Below are 18,119 nucleotides of genomic sequence, written 5' to 3'. Positions count from 1 at the left end.
TTAGGATCAGGAAGGTAGCAGGTGACACTTAGTTCTCTCAAACTAGGACTCTCGCCTCTCTGGAGCAAATTAAATTTTCTTTGGTGATAGTGTTATTCATGATTTGGCAAATTAACTTGACATGGTAAATAAGTAGTGAGAGCTCCTCAAGACTCTTGCTAATTATAATATGAAATATTTTTACGCCTGAGCAATATATCTTATCATTCTCTAGTGCTCTCACAATTTAGTCAAAACAAGAGAGAGGAAAAAATATAGAGGAGCTTTTTCTTATCCGTTAAAACAAACCGTTAAGAACCGCAAATCAGTTAACCGAAAATCAATCAGAAATATCTTATTGATTTGATTATCAATTTACTGTTTTTACAAACTGATAAACCGAAATAATAATATACAAAATCAGATCAAACCGACAGATATGCACCCCTACCTAACACTTAATTGTTCCTTGATATTTGTGTACCAAACGGCCAAAACAATAATGTAATCTACAAACCGACAAGTTTGTCAGTTGTCTACCTACTTCATTTTTTTTATTTTATTTTATGTATCAACTTCCTCATTTTAACTAAACAAAATTAATTACCAAATTTATGAATTTATCTTTCAATGCCACTCATTTGTATAAAAATCCCTAATTACTATATCTAATAAGGGACAATCTAACTTTTTGTAGTACTTAGTTAGAATCCTTGGTTGCATTACAACTAAAGGTTGTCAACTATAGATTTTCTCTTCCAAATTTATCCCTATATTTGTCTTTTATTGTTTCCTCTAATATGGGGTATTCTAGAAATATTAAGGCACTTCTAAGCCTTTTTTTATAATAGAAAATCCCTTAGACTAACTTTTTGAAGGTGATGACATGTACTATAGCTTCTTCATATGACTTATTTTTGCTCCTACTTTATTTCTTTATTATTTAAAGTGTCTCACTCAATTTTGGTAAATTTAGAAAATTTTAAAGTCCTCTTAAAACGCTTAAGAAATTGTGAATTGTGATGATATCAATTAAAAAAAACACGTCACTAAGCATAATTTGAATGAGAGAATACACCACATTTGCAGTTACCTTAGTTAAAACATGTATTGCACAAAAAAAATGAAATTTCTCTAATTAACAGCTCTTTAATTGTTCAGTGTGAAACTTTAAAAATTTAGTAGATAAAATTGGTCTTAATTTGGATTAGATATTTTTACCTAATTTTTTGAAAGAAAATGTTATATTGGATATATGCCGTTAAAAATTAAGAGACTTTATGTATTTGTTTGAAGGTAAAAAGAAAAAAAAGTGTTCAAAAGTAAGGACAAAAAAAGAATTTTTGTTCAATTTTCAAATATTTTTATGCAATTTAAATATATGGGAAGCCTTTAGTTTGTAAGAGTTTGTAAAAAATATCGAACTAATCTTTTAATAATTTAATGTCATAAAGAGTGGGGAAAAAATAAAAATTACAATTGTAACTTTTAATCTTGATTTTGGGCTCGTGCTGGAGTTTGCAGAAAAAATTAAACTAATCTTTTAATAACTTAATGACACAAGGAAGCGGGAAAAAACCAAAAAGTAATTACAAAATTTAACTTTTAATCTTAAAGCCCGGGCCAAATGCCCACTAATACCATAAATAATGATGAAGAAAGCGAAATTTTGAGAAATAACATTTTGGTCCCTGAATTATAACAGTTTGGTTTATAAATGATTTCACATTTTATGGTTTTTCAACTACTATGTTTTGGATTTTTCACTAAGAAAAGCTTTTAATTTTATCATAATTAATTAACTACTAACCTTCTGAAACGTCTATAATTTCTCAGGGTGAATACTTTTTTCCATCTTCCATCCCTAATTGGAGCAAAATCAACTTTATATGATTTAATTTCAAGTTTGATGTAGGGAAGAATCTTGCGAGAAGTATATTTCATTTTGACATTTTCTACTAATTAATAAGAAATTTTGCTCAGAGATTGAAAAATGTAATGATCACATAAATTTGCTTATAGCTTGAGGCGGGTCGTTAATTAGTGACATCGTCCTTAAAGATATTTCACCCGATATAAATGTATCATTCAAAATTTACCAAATTCTTATAATAGCAAATAAGAGTATGTCAGTCGATTTGAAAGAGAGAAGAAAAATATATTCTAGATTATTGTCCTTCTAATAGGGACAGTTCTATGAAGTGTCATATTCAGTAACTAGTGCAGTAGCTCGCGCTTCGCGCGGTACAACCACAACATTAATATATAAGGGATATAATTGATATTATTATAAATTTACCCGAGATAGATTAGATTAAATTTTTTATGTATATACATACAATAATTAATATTATATCAAATAAAAGTTATGATATATTTTATAGAAGTAGACTTAGAAATTTAACATTTTGGTGTAATTTATTTCTGACACTTACTTTTATATTTTTCTCTATTTTTCATTCTAAACTAATAACAACAATAAAAGAAGATTGAAAGGAAAATAGAAAATCAAAACCGAATAAATATAACCCAAATTCACTGAATTAAATCATAAGAATCTCTTCTATATTTATTACTATCCTTTTCCTTTTTTTTTTTTGGCTATCTGTTTTTTATTTTTCCTTCTTAATTCCCTACATGCTCGTTTTTCAGAAAAATGTCAAATTCTTTTATGTGCAAGTGCTACCGTTATAAATTTACTCGAGATAGAATAGAATAAATTTCTTACGCATATGCATACAATAGAATAGCTTATTTCAGCAAAATAAACTATCAAATTAAAAGGCCTAAGTGTAAATAAAATGCTTTTAGTTGTTCAAACTTCAAAGAGTGACGAAGTCTTTCGAAAAAAGAATAACTACTACAAATTAAGGGGTAGAAATAAGCAGATTTTACCGCCTTTCATTTCTACAACTCCACATTTTGTCTTCCTTCTCCGTTATTTTCTTTGTTGACTCCTATCTTTGCGTATTTAGAAAATAATTAAGAATAGCAAAGATAGGGAATCGGATATCTTAAAGATAAAATTCTTCTTCAGCTTTTGTACATAAGTTACTACAAAAGAATACAACAGATTAGTAATTTCTTTTGTAGCTTTTTTGTCATTACAACATTACATCAAGAACCTTAAGAACTGCCTTGTCTCTTCCGTCTTTCAACAATTTTTTACTCTTGCAGTTGATTCTCCGCAAGACAACGAAGTTCCTTGAGGTCTTCATCCTAAAAACGAATAAAAAAAAAAGAAAAAAAAAAGAATTGGTACATGAGATTAATTTCGATAGAGGGTAGAAGAAATCAAAGCATATTTAATTAAATTGTAATTCATAGACTTTTGCTGGAGTAGTGAAACGAAAAAAAATACAACAATGTAAAATCCGCAAAAGCACAAAAATTTAACTGACAGATCAATAGTCAAACAAATCAAACTAATATTTAAAACAAAACAACAATGTAAATAAATCTAGCAGAGAAAATAAATACTTAATAGTACTCCCTCAAATCTTTGGAAGAACAAAAGAACATAGTACTACTCCATCATGCAATAATTTAAAAGGATGAACAAACTGGAAGTGGAAGATTGCTGCAATCTTCTTCTTTCCAACTTAAATAGTAGACAAATTCTTATACTCTATTCATTAAAAATTAAAAAAACGTTACAAATGATCACTTTATTAGAGAAAGCAAAAGAAAACAAACGGCTGATATGACTTAATTCGGGGAAAATGGTAGATTGGACCTTATTAATGCAATAAAAATATGTGGACATTAAATATAGTAGATGTATGAAAACAATAAAAAAGGAAAAAAAATCAGAGAAAACAGAATTTGGGGGACGTGGAGTATTGGGTGGAGGTGTAATTAAGAGATTGTGGGATGTGATTTTTGGGAAGAAATTAAATGAGACTAATTGAGAACCAAAAAAATCAGAGAAAACAGAATTTGGGGGACGTGGAGTATTGGGTGGAGGTGTAATTAAGAGATTGTGGGATATGATTTTTGGGAAGAAATTAAATGAGACTAATTGAGAAGAGAATCACTCTATAATGGGAAGAAGAAAACGGCTGTGTATAGAAGGAAGGAAGAACTTAAGGAAAAGTAATTAATTGTAATAATAATGAGGGGAGAGATGAATAAGGTATTTTTAATAGTTTTTTGCAGAATTTTTAGACCAAAAGAAGGGGAAAAATCTCAAAAAGCTGAGAAAAAAGATAAATGCTAATCCTGACCAAGAGATAGCCACCTCACTCTCTTATTGCCCAGCTTTATTATATATATAGATATAGATATAAATGTTACACTGATTAAATGTTGGAACGTTGCACTGACTACTACAACGGCAACGATTATGATATTATGACCATTACTTGGTCCTTTGCAAACTCATTTTGGTTTTGTGATTTTTTTACAAGAGATTTTCATTTTTTTCACATAAGAGATCTGAAAAAAACACATAAGAGATTTGAAAAAGACATTTTCTTCTATTCAAATTGTAAAAAGCCAAGAGATCTTATTTCCTCGAGTGAAGATACGTTTAATATCAAAGGAAGATATATGGACATAGTTTGATAAGCATGAATTTGGACTTTTTTAGGTAAACTCAAAAGAACAAAAATAATTTTTTGCAAATTGAATCGAGTCTCGCGTATATACAGCCCCCGCATGGGTAGGGGGGCAACTAGCATGTTCTGCTGCATTTCTAACAATTGGTAACAAAATTACACTGATGAAGCTCACTGAGATTACCCAAGAGTCTGATGCTGCCTGTTGAAGGAAAACAGTCAAGATCTACACGACACATTTTGATTATGCAATATTTCTCCGTCCCAATTATGTTTAGACTTTTTAACTGGACACAAAAATTAAAAAAGAATGAAGATTTTTTAAATTTATGGTTTGAAACAAGCCTTATATAATTATATGGCTACATTAAATTTTATTTTATTTTTTAAAGTAGGTAGCTTAAACTTGACTAGGCTTTACATTCTTAACAACAAAAATAAGTTTTTTTTTATAAAAAAAAAAAAAAAAAAAGAAGAAGAAGAAAAGGCAGGTAAATTTCTTTGCAAAACAGGTGCTAAGAGGAGACACTTGTTTTAAGTCTATTTTAAACTTCAAAATTCTCATTTTTTCTCAAAGAAAACAAAGTCACTGGTCATTTTTTAAACATATATTTAATGTAGGTAATAAAAGATTATTACTAAATGGACTCCTAAGTGGAAGTACTAGAAACTAAGTTGAATTAGAATAAGTAAAAAGAAAAAGAAAAGCATAGCAAAGAAGCTGCAGTTGAGTTTTAAGCAAAAAAAGAAAAAGAAAAACATAGAAAAGATGCTATAGTGTGGTATCGAACCCAGGTAACTTGAATGCTAAATCCTATGGCCATGAAATCAGCGCACCTAGTTGGACCTTCTATCTTTCAGGGGTCACGAAATATATTTAAGGGGGTCCTCTATAAATACAGATATATATACATAGTTTTTCCCGAGGCTTGAGGGGGGCACGTGCCACCCCAACCCCCAACGTAGGTCCGCCCCTGCACTCGACTAATAGTTATTATTTTAGAAACTTACTTCCATCAATGAAAAAATGACTTTTTAAGATAATAACTATTAGTTGAGTAACTATTCGAAAAATCAACACCTCCAGAATCCAAGTACTGGTTCCTCTTCTGTTACCACTTCATTTTTTTCCTGATCAATGGTTAAGTGAAAATGAGCAATGAGTAAAACAAGCCCATCGCAAGACGCAAGTACGGAGTCTGTACTTCAATTTCCTCCGAAACTTCCTCGAAATTTCGAAATTTAATCCTGAAAGCTACCCACAGTTATGGATGCTTAACCTACGCATCAAATCATACACTGCGACATATAAAATGATACGGCTGAAGTGATGAATTGTTAAATTTTGAACATTTTGTTCTTTATTTTAAACATTTTTATTACGTGGGCAGTTCTCCAAACATATCTTATTCTAATTTCTATCCACACCCAAAAAAAATTAAAATATTTTTGTGGTAGACTGTTTTTGCATTTTCATTTCTCTAAGGATTGGGGGTGTGGGGCTTGAGAGATGGGAACAATAATATATGGGAAGACAAATTAGATACCTATGGAAAAAATAAGGGACAACTACCTATATATACATTTTAAGGAGAAATATTTATGAAACGTGATGATAGTTTTATATTTACAAAACATAACATTACAAACCCTATACAAAACATGCTTTTAAAAATATATATATATATATATATATATATATATATATATATATATATATATATTTATTTTTATTTTAAAAATTATTTATTAATTTTTTTTAAGAAAATTATTTTTTAATTTTTTAATTTTTTTTAAAATTATTTTTAAATATTTGTATGAAATGTGTATATCTCGCTCAAGGCTTAAAAAGTTCGCTCAAAATTTAGTGTATGAAAACGGTATGAAAAATGTATGAAATGTGTATATCTCGTTCAAGGCTTAAAAAATCCGCACAAAATTATGTGTATGAAAACAGTATGAAATTTGTATCTCGGTCAAGTCTTAAAATTTCGCTCATATTTTCGTATATAAAGTTCATGTTTAGATTTCTGTAAATTAATACAACTACAACAACATTGTATACAACTTTGATACAACATTCAAGACTTAAAATAATCGCTCAAATTTTTGTGTATGAAATGTGTATATCTTGCTCAAGGCTTAAAAAGTTCGCTCAAATTTTATGTATGAAGAACGTATGAAATGTATATATCTCGATCAAGGCTTAAACACTACGCTCAAAATTTTACGCATGAGAATGGTATGAAATGTGTATATCTCGCTCAAGACTTAGAATTTCATTCACATTTTTCGTATATAAAGTTCATATTAGGTTTCTGGAAAATTAATACAACTACAACAACATAATAACAACTTTCATACAGTATTCAAGGCTTAAAGTTTTTGCTCACAATTTTGTGTATGAAAATTATATTAAAAATTTTGCTCACATATACACATTTCATACAGCTTTCATACACAAAAAATTGAGGTAATTTTTTAAGCCTCTGAGCAAAAAAAAAAAATCAATTTTTTTAAAAAATAAATATATTTTCTGGAAAAAAAATAAAAAAACGAAAAATATATGAAAATCCGTCATGTTTCGTAATATATCATTATGTTTTGTAAATAAGGAAAACTATCATCACGTTTCGTAAATATTATATATATATATATATATATATATATATATGTAGTTTTCCAAAAAAAAAAAATAACGATGTAAAGGGCAGGCGAGTTTGCTGTGTAGATCTTCTAAATATTCACACTTATCGATTAGGACATACTACTTAGGGAAGTACTCTTTACGTTTTTAGCTTCCGATTATGTGATACCAAAAGAAAGACGTCAAAATACAGAAAGTGGTAAGAAATTTCGGAGATCTAGACTACTCCATGTGACAATATCCAATTTGCTAAAAATCATTTAACATAAGGTCTTTTTATGACCCTATATATGCATATAAAATTGGTTGATTACCCTTGCATTGCGTATCAGAATCTGAAGTATCAGTATATTATTTGGCAAGAACTCCTCTTTCCATTTTCCATGGTGTCATCAACCATAGTTGTTCGATTTGTTTTCGGAGTAGCCTTCTTCGTATATCTGCTGCTTCAACGAGCATGTTCTCCCTATTGAATTTTAATATATCATTTTGTCGATTCATTCGACATCATGGTAAATTGTTTTCAGCTCTCCTATCAAAAGTTGGTACAGTCATTTTTTGATTCATTAGTTACAATGTAAACTTGTAATTTGTAAAGCTAGAGGACACTTTGGTAGCATTACGATTCTTGATACAAGAATCACCACGAATATCCATTATCTGTTCCATTTAAAAGTTTTGAATTTTTTTAATCGATTAATTTTTTATTCATCAAATCTTGTCTTCTCCCCTTTTTTTCTGAGTTCCCAAAAACATGTGCTAGCAAATTATAGTAAAAGGATAATTAATTATGCATAGGTTATAGTTATACATAGATCTTTGTGCAGAATAATTTATAATACATAAATGGTCATGCGATAATAACACATAATTTGTTATGAAGAAATCGCAATAAAAAAAAAAGGCAACTCTGTACTTAAGCGTTTCTACTGTCGGGGTCCGAGATAAGCCCAGGACGGCAACGCGTCTATCAGACGCAACCTTACCCTAAACACGGCTCGAACCCGTGACATCCTAATCACATGGAGGCAACTTTACCAGTTAAACTAAGGCTCCCCTTCTCAGAAATCGCAATACATATCAAGAATTAGTCAGGTTCGTTTGGGTATTGTTAATTAGGGGTGTACATGGATCGGGTTGGTTCGGATTTTTTAAACGCCAAACCAAACCAATTGCGTCGGGTTTTTAAATTTATACACCAAACAAAACCAATAAAATTCGGGTTTTTCAACCTCGGGTTTTCGGGTTATTCGGTTTTCTCGGTTTTTCGGGTTTTTTTCTAATAGTCTTGATACAAAACATATAACTTTTACTTCAAATATTTCTTTAGTTCTAGTAAGATACAACTATATAATTAAGGTGTTTCTTAAGAAAATAACACAAAATGTGAGAAGAGTGATGACATTGTATTAAAATATTCAACAAAAGCTAATAAATTCGGTCAAAATAAATATTGCTAATTAACAAGCCATAAAGAAAATGACCATAATCTAAAAATACTAAGCCATGCTAAAATAAGTAGGGCTAATAAGTATTAATTACATGACAAAGAAATAAAACTTAAGTTATGTTTTTTCACTCTCTAAATAAATTACGCAAAAGCTGAAGAATAGATATCCAACATTATTGTCATTCCTAGTAGTAAATTGAATTTCTTTTGTTAGCATTAGTGTTGAGTTAGTTTTGGTTTGGACTTTATTTGAGTTGGACTTTATTTGAGTTACTAACATCCATAGTGATATAAAACTTATTGACATTCAAAACTCAAGTTGAAGCTTGAATAATATGATAATAGTTAAAGAACTACGAAAAAATTTAAGAAATATTTATAAATTACATTACAAGTAAATATTTTTATGTATAAAATATTTTAAAATTTGAATACATGTAATGTCGGGTTGGTTTGGTTCGATTTGACTTTTTTTAGTTAAAACCAAACCAAACCAATTATGGTCGGGTTTTTTTCCAACACCAAACCAAGTCAAACCAAACCACTAGTCGGGTTTTTTTCTCGGTTTGACTCGGTTTATCGGTTTGGTGCGGTTTGTCGGTTTACTTTGTACACCCCTATAATGTTAATATACCAAAATCATACAGTGTATTAGTATGAAAAGTTTTACGCCTGAAACCGAATGTAGCACTTATATAATTTTTTTCTTATACGGCAAATCAAGTTACCCTTAATCCTAATACTCAGAATTTTTTTTTTTTTTTTTTTCAGGATAAGAGGGATTTTTCAAATATATCCGATCGACTGTTAAGATACAAATGTTGCATTGCTAAAACGCATGGAGAAAAAAGAAAAAAAGAAAAAACTACTACTGTTGAATGCATATGAAAAATTCTGCTCAAGATGCAATACTTCTCAGTTCTCACAAGCAAAAAAATACATCAAATGAGTCATTACTAGGCTGTGTTACAAGTCGTCATAGGACTTTCCTCTACACTCAGGTAGCTTCATGTGTCCCGAAAAGAAAATAAAAGATCCTCATTAAGATCCGGGTACTTCAATTAACATTAAGAACTTTTCATACTGGAAGAGTATTTGGGGGTGTGGGGTGTGTATTGCAGAACATGTGCGAGCCCCATCTAACGGAAGAATAACACATGAAGATATGGCAAAGGGTACTAGACCCCTGTGCCCTCACCGTGGGGGTAACCAGCACAAGGTTAAACTTCAGTTATAGCTCTAAAACTCAAACATATCTTATACCGGTACGATGGAACTCGTTTCTTTGGGCTGAATACAATACACACGGGATCCCAAATGGTTTACTTCAAGACCGACCTTTTCACATCCTGTGAAAAACAGTGACTCATCTTCTTTCCCTATCCTACGTCTCCAGCTCATTAAAAATGCTGGCCGAGGCAATGGGCACATGTCTGAGTCATAAGTTTAAATAGACTAGGTTAATTAGTGCTGTCTAAGATTAAAAGTTAAGCTTTACAAAATGTATATACTTACCCTTTTCTTCACTAGTACTGGAATCTGCTTCATTAAGTTTTGGCTTGTAGGATCTCAAGAGAAAGCAAAGTGTCTTTACCAAGTTATCATATTGTTTAACATCTGCAAGTAGCAGATGAACAAGAAAAGTTGAGAAATTAAGGGGAAGGTTAGAAGACACACACAAGAACAAGCTTACACATACAAGATAACAGCAAGCGATAGTAAGGTAAACTACTTACACAGTAAGATATCACTTGCAATTATGAGGTCCCAATCAGGATCGGCTACTGGAAACACATCTCCCCATGAATCTGAAAAGGAACGTCAATTTACTTTTCAAAAGTTTTCTCAAGAAAGTATAATTCGTAGATCAGAATGGAAGTTACTTGTTTATGGTATGCAGTTTTCTCTCCCAGGGAGGATTTTCATCGCAGTTATACAAAAAGTAATAAGAATAGATTTCATGGGGAAAAGAACTAACGCCTTATGTGAGGAAGGACAGGTGAAACGCCATTCGCCCGGCAATTATGTGCTATGTTCTCTTCAATATCTGGATCATCATAGTCCGATGTTGTAATATCAAGTTGAAATGATTTTCTCAAGAAGATGGCCAAAGCTCCAGTTCCACTGTGACGAACCCAAAAGTTAGCACAAGGACACGTCCAAGTCACAACGGGAAGGAGGCAGAAAGAGGAAACGACACCAGTTGATGTTTATAACTTAACATAATTCTTCTCTTCCATTTTTCCTCTTTTCACATTAGATTTACATAAGAGCCAAGAGGACAGAAATAAAAGCAAAAAAATAGAACTCTTTCAGATGATAGGTGACGGACACTAATGAGATTGCGAACTAAATAACAGAAAAGAATGAAAAATAACTCTGGAATTGAATATTAATACAGGTCAAATAACTCATACAAACAAACTTCACAAATCAGAACTAAGCCGTCAACCGGTTCTGGTTAACCGGTTCAAACCGGTAACCGGACCGGTGGAACCGGTTTACCGGTTCCGGTCAACCGTTTAATATATACCGGTCCGGTTTCGATTTTTTTGGGACCGGAACCGGTTAAACCGGTCAGAATTAATTATTTTTTTTAAAAAAAAAAAAAAATGTAGCCGTTGGACTGTGGGCTGGACCGTTGGCCAACGGTCCATTTGCAAAAATGGCCGTTGCCAAACGGTTCCAAACCCCCATTTTGGCCCCCCCAACCCCCCAAACTTTTTTTTTTAACACTTTAACCCATCCCCCACCCCTATATAAACCCCTCTCCATTTTCATTTTAATCCACACCAATTCACTCTTCTCTTTCTCTCAATCTCTCAATTATAGTTAGTTTACAACAATTAGCCACTTTAAATTTCTCTCAATTAAATATTATAAAGTCTTATTATAGTTTCAATTATTAATTTTGCAATTATAATATTGTTGGTGGAGTTGGTGATTCTGCAACAATTCGAAGTAGCTTTGGTGGATTTGCAATTCTAGCCGCCTTCACTTTGTTAGAAATTAGTCCGGCAATTTGGTACCTTCGTTCCAACTCTATCTTTATTTTTCACAATTTAATTTACGCAATTTATTTTCTTGTGATTTATTTGAGTGTGATTTAAATTAATTCTATTTAATAATGGCGAACAGATTTAGACGTGGTGCCGGTAGTAGTGGTATTGTTAGGGGTGGCTTTAATGAGAAAACATTTGTGGAAGAAACACCTAATTTAGGTATTGATGTTGGTGGAAATAATCCACTTTTAGATCATGAGGCAATGCAACATTATTATACCGACACTTTTAATGAAATTGATGATGATGATGATGATGAAACACAAGCCTCCGAAAATCCCATAGGAGATACAGGTCCTGCACAATCACATACACAAGACAAACCGCCTAGAACTCGTAAGCCAACCGCTAAAATTTGGAAATTTATGACTAAGGATAAGGAAAGCCAAATAGCTAAATGTAACATATGTGGACAAGTATTTGCTTTTAGGCAAGGAACTAGTAAGGATGGTGGAACGGGTACACTAAATAATCATATGAGAAAGAAACATATGGATGTTTGGAGAGAGCAAACGGGTTCAAATGTGGGAGGTAATCAAATGACGATAGACCCACGAACCGGTAAAAATTTTAAGAATGACAAGAAAAAAGAGCGTGCAGAAATAGCTAAAATGGTAGCTTTTGATTGTTTACCATTTTCCTTTCCTTCGGGTTTAGGGTTTGTTACTTACATTCAACGTTGTTATAATCCGTTATTTAAGGGTATTCCTAGAAGTACTTGTAGAGCGGATGTTATAGATTTGTATAAAAAATATAGATTTTATTTGCGCCATGTATTTAATTCTTTAAATTGTAATGTTTCTCTTACCGCTGATTTGGGTCTTAGTCTTAACAAATTAGATTTTTTTGCTATTACATGTCATTGGGTTGATGATAATTGGGTTATGCAAAAAAAAATTATAACTTTTTTATATGATGAAGGGAAAGGTAGTCACGATGGAAATTTTTTAGCGGATTCAATGTCTACTATTATGAGATTTTTTAACATTTATAGAAAAACACTTTGTATTGCTTTAGATAATGCTTCTAATAATACAAAGGCGGTTGGTCTTTTAAAAAGGGAATTAAACCCTCCGCTAAAAAATATTTTTCATGTGAGATGTAGTTGTCACATTTTAAACTTAATTGTTAAAGATGGTCTTGAGTGTTTTGAAGATTCTATTCAAAAATTAGAAATGCGGTTGCGTTTCTTTTTTGTAATGTTAATAGGGGAAAATTGAGAGATTTTAAGAATTTTTGTGTGGAAAATAGCCTTAGACCTAGGAAAATTCAAGTAGAAATTGAGACTAGGTGGAACTACACTTACATTATGCTACAACAAGCATATGAGTATAGGATTCCCATACAACAAATTCGCGATTGGATTAGATCGGAGCAACGCAAAACTTAGAAGCGGTGGAAGGCGAAGAGGAAGAGATTGAAGATTAGATAGCAAGTGGAGCGGACCAAATGGAAGATTTTGAAGATATCTCCATGGCCGAATATGATATGGGGGAAATTAACCAAATGATTGACAATTAGTGATTTTATTATTCTACTATTTCTTTGCAACTCATGTATTATTTGCAAGTTAAAAAAAAAACTACAACTTGCAAATAAATGTTATCCATGAATGAATAAAACATATGGCTCATTAACCTTTCTTCTATTTACTTGTGTTCATATTTTTACTTATATTAAGTTAGGAATATACCTAAAATATACTAAGAATATACTTATAATATACATCTACTTAAATTAAAAACTAGAAAGTTATATACTTGAAAAATAACTAAAATATACTAAGAATATACTTATAATATAAATATACTTAATTTATAAAATACGAATTTATAAACTTAGAAAAAACTTAAGCTATAAATAACTTAAGTTATAATATATAAGTTATAACTTATAAGTATACATATAACTTAAATATATATATATAAGTTATAAGTATATATAGTATACATATAACTTAAACATATATATATATATATATCTTATAAGTATATATAGTATACATATAACTTAAACATATAGCATATAACTTAATATATATATACGTATATGCTGTATTGCTGTTAGTCAGTAAATATATAAACTTTGCTTATAAACTTATATAACATATGTAAATATACCTAAAATATACTAATAAATACTATAATATATATATACTATACAAAAAACAAAAAAAAAGGAGGTTTTGGAATGAATAAAATAACCGGAGCTTTACCGGTATTTACTTGGTTTGCATTTTAAAACCGGTAAACCGGAACCGGTGGCCGGTTCCGGTTTTTAAACCAAAAACCAGCCGGTTTATTAACCGGCCGGTTTATTAACTTATATATATATATATATATATATATATATATATTGACGGGCTTAATCAGAACCACAGATAACTTCTAAAACGTGCATGTACCAAAACTCTTCCAATAAGAAGTGACTGCTCAAACTATACATTTTACTCAATTCACAAACTATATATATATATCATTATTCTCCTAGCATCAAGGAGTGATTTCATTAATGTTCGCTATTACTTTGCAAAGCTTAGCATTATAACTAAAAGGAAATTATATGGAATAACTTTCGTGTAAACGTTCGAATATAGGTCACTGAAAATTGCTAATTTGACGGTCATTAATGAGAAACAACAACATACCCAGTGAAATCCCACAATGTGGGGTCTGGGGAGGGTAATTGTACACAGTCCTTACCCCTACCTTCCAAGGTAGGGAGGTTGTTAAGAAAGACCTCCATATATATATATATATATATAATAAATGTTATATGGACAAGCAATTCATATATTAAGATTCTTATGAAATGAAATAACGAAAGCGAAAGACCATGATTAAACAAAAAAAAAGAGCGGTAGCTACCACAGATAAATAAAAGATAGTAGCCTAAAACAAAGGACAAGAAACTACAGGGCAAAATTGTGACTGCTAGTACAAAAGGGTAAGCGGGACTACCTAATAGCCTTAATATATATATATATATATTCTCCATAACCTCGTATCTAAGGTCAAAAAAGCAGGTCGGAGGCTGCGACATGACCTGTCTAATCACCTCTCCCAATACTCTTCGGCCTACCTCTACCTCTCCTGAAACCGTTCATAGCCAACGTCTCACACCTCTGCACTGGGGCATTAGTGTTTCTCCTCTTCACATGCCCAAACCATTTCAGCCTCGCTTCCCGCATCTTGTCCTCCACCGAGGCCACTCCGACCTTTGTCCCGGATATCTTCATTCCTAATCCTATCTCTCCTAGTGTGCCCACACATCCATCACAGCATTCTCATTTCCGCAACTTTCATCGTCTGAACGTGAGAATTCTTGACTGGCCAACACCTCGCCTCATACAACAAAGCCGGTCTAACCACCACATTATTTGAATTTTTTTTTTATGACAAGGGAAACCGCAACCGCTATCCTTCGGGTGCGCATAGGGTAAATCCTAATCCTATGCAATAGCCCGCAAACCATATAGGAGAGATAACCCGCACTAGGCAAGCCCTGTGCGACAAGCTCAGAAACATTATTTGATATTGAAAAGGAAGTTTGTTTCTTCTCAAATTTATGAAGACCATTTCTACAAAATTGCAGCAAGGTTCCCTTGCACCGTGAAGTTCGAAGAAAATTCTGCACAACTTGTGTACAAGCTAAGACCCTTTAGCAGACAAAACACTGGAGAACGTCCAATCTTTTAGGATGAGAGGACAACATATGAAATGCTTTAAGTTATTACCTGCCTAGCTCAATTATGCGACACCCTCTGAAATAGTACGTATTTTGCGCAAGCCATTCTGCAAATGCAAATGTCCCAGGCCAAAGTAAATTAGCATTCATCTGGTGAAAAGAAAATTCTTGGATGAGCAACTCCTGTGGACAAGCCAAAGTGTGTTAGTTCCATCCTGAGCAAAGCAATAGACGACACACTCAGCACGCACATATCCCTCAGACACATTTACTTTGGCAAAAAGACAAGGAAACAGCAGCATTGTGATAAATCCTGAAAACCTAATTTGATTCCCATTAACTTCTGACAAGTGAAGATTTGGTCAATAAATCTCAAACTATTTATTTAGTTGGAAGATGGTATCAATGTCCAGAAAAAATAATATCAAAGCAGTATAAGCCCAAACGTCCACCCACCAGAGAAAAAAATTAAAAGGAAGAAAATTCTTCCGGGTAATCGTCCAAGTAACTCCAGATGATATTGGAAAGATTCATTAGACCATTACTTCACAACTAGCAACAATGATATTTCTTTTAAGCCTACAACTAGAGTCGATAAGCAACATTCAGCTAAAATTTTAAATAAAAACAAAACGGGCACATCTCATGTCCTTAAATATGCGCACAGTAAACATAAGAAGATGAAATTAGTGAGTTAACAAATGTACAGTCAATCTTCACCTAAGACCCGGGACGCAGCTACGTTAAGGCAAGGGGGTTCAATTGAACCACCTTCACCAAAAAAATTACACTGTGCAAATAGGGCAAAGCTAACTCTTTTGGTAATATATAAGATGTTCAATCCCCCTAACAGAAGAAAAGATTCTAGCTTAGTGACAAAAGGGGTTCAACAATTGGTATTCTAGTAACAACATCAACAACAACAAACCCAGTGTGATCCCACAAGTGGGGTCTGGGCAGGATAGGAATTAGGATGTACGCAGACCTTACCCCTACCTTTGTGAGGTAGAGAGGTTATTTCCGGTAGACCCTCGGCTCAAAAGAAAAGTAACTGACGCAGGATTGTAAAGAAAAAAGACAGCAGAATTGCTATTCTAGTATATTTTTAAAAACCTTATATGAATTCATGGCTCCGGGCCAGCCCTAAGATACCAGAAATGAACCTTAATGACATTTGTTCCTGTAGGCTAAGTCATAAGTGTGGTATGCATCTACAGCATAGAACTAATCCAAAAACCAATAAATCTTCAGAAAGTGGAGTGTTAATCAATTACTATAATGTCGAATAGGTAATTCTGTTATTATCTCGCTCTAGCAATGAGTAAATGACAATATCAGTAGAGAAAGGAGAAGGAAATAAACTAAAGGAACTATATAAAAGAACTGGCATCCAAAGTTTTTGAATACTCCTCTTTTTCAGCTCTTGAATTTTAATGGTAATAAGTACTCCCTCCAATTCAACTTGTTTGTCTTACTTTTCATTTTTAGTCTGTTTAAAAAAAAAAATGCCATTTTCTATATTTAGAAACTCTTTATACCCAACATACTACATGTTATACTTAAAACCACAAGATTCAAAATTATTCTTTATTTTCTTAAACTCCGTGTCGAGTCAAACTAATACAAACAAATTGAGACAGGGAGAATAATACTTAAGTACTAAACAATTGCTGGAAACCCAAAATAATAAATTATTTAACTGGATTATTTCTTGAAAATATGATTGAAACTCACCATTTCAGGGAACTGGTGCTTCCTCTCCACAAAATTTTGCTGAGTTTCGGTGTTCTCTTCATCTACAGAAAAACCCAAATCTCTTTTAACTAATACAAATAATTTAAAAATATTGTTAAGGAAGAGTAAAAAGAGTACCAGACGAGTTGCTATCACTGCCACCAAACAGGGATGAAGGAGAAAACAGAGCTGTATCCATTACTGTCAACTGGAAAATTTTAGGGGAAAGAGGACAAACTTGATTTATTAGTATCAGATCTAGCCCTATAGTTTCTGTAAATTACAAATTATCCCCCCTTTCCCCAATAAGTTTTTTAAAATTTTTTTTTTTTTTTTTTTTTTTGGTCAAAGAAGTTTACTTTGAGTTGTCGCAATTTGTGAATTAGCCGAATTGTGTTAGAAGTTACGCTCTTTAATTTAGTATCGGAATAATATTTGTTTGGCCAAATTATTCCAAACAAAATGCGTTTAGGTGTTGCATTAGAAATAGAGCTTAATTTATTTTACAATTAATATTATTTGAAAGAGAAAAAAGATTTTAATTAGTTAATAAGGACACAATCAAAATTTTATTTAATAAAACTTTGTTTGTAACAGTACTCATGAATGACTTCATGTATTACACCTAAGCAGGGGCGAATTTATAGCTAAAATATAGGGCACGTGAACTCATGTTCTCACTATAAAATTATATAAATTAGGTATTTTATATATATATATATATATTCTCCAAAATTGGTAAAATATTAGCTGCTGCTACTCATGCTTAGGGGTGGCAAACGGGTGGGTCGAGTCGGATATGGGTCGGGTCGAAAATGGGTTGACAAAAAACGGATCAGTTATCCGACCCGCCCATATTTAACACGGTTAAAAAATGGGTTATCCGTTTGACAATATGGATATCCATATTATCCAAAGCTACTTCAAAAATGTTGGCTTCGTAGCCAATATGGAGAAGATTAATTTACCATTTTGTCCACAAATCCAATCCCTAGTACATA

At 32.0% G+C, this 18,119-nt stretch overlaps 1 protein-coding gene across 1 annotated transcript; it reads right to left on the bottom strand.

Annotated features, from left to right (window-relative positions):
• Positions 1 to 9,506: 9,506 nt before the first annotated feature.
• Positions 9,507 to 17,397, bottom strand: LOC132049636 (uncharacterized). The gene is made up of 7 exons (XM_059440508.1): positions 17,257 to 17,397; positions 17,119 to 17,180; positions 15,434 to 15,567; positions 10,614 to 10,759; positions 10,372 to 10,443; positions 10,151 to 10,252; positions 9,507 to 10,068 (listed from the first exon to the last, which is right to left on the bottom strand). Exons 1-7 carry the CDS (start codon positions 17,315 to 17,317, stop codon positions 9,893 to 9,895), a joined length of 753 nt encoding a protein of 250 aa, XP_059296491.1. The 5' UTR covers positions 17,318 to 17,397; the 3' UTR covers positions 9,507 to 9,892.
• Between the last annotated feature and the right edge of the window lie 722 nt (positions 17,398 to 18,119).

This window comes from Lycium ferocissimum, chromosome 3 (genome assembly GCF_029784015.1).
Source record: "Lycium ferocissimum isolate CSIRO_LF1 chromosome 3, AGI_CSIRO_Lferr_CH_V1, whole genome shotgun sequence".
Lineage (NCBI taxonomy): Eukaryota > Viridiplantae > Streptophyta > Magnoliopsida > Solanales > Solanaceae > Lycium > Lycium ferocissimum.
Note: the sequence above shows the minus strand (reverse complement) of the source record. Positions and strands in the feature narration are given on the sequence as shown.

Bases quoted from the DNA above. Each gene is read 5' to 3' on its own strand.
- LOC132049636 (XM_059440508.1), bottom strand. From the start codon at position 17,317: ATGGATACAGCTCTGTTTTCTCCTTCATCCCTGTTTGGTGGCAGTGAT. The intron at 15,568-17,118 runs GTGAGTTTCAAT...GCTTGTCCACAG, and splicing joins AGCACCAGTTCCCTGAAATG to GAGTTGCTCATCCAAGAATT. The intron at 10,069-10,150 runs GTAAGTATATAC...CTTATGACTCAG, and splicing joins CAGTACTAGTGAAGAAAAGG to ACATGTGCCCATTGCCTCGG.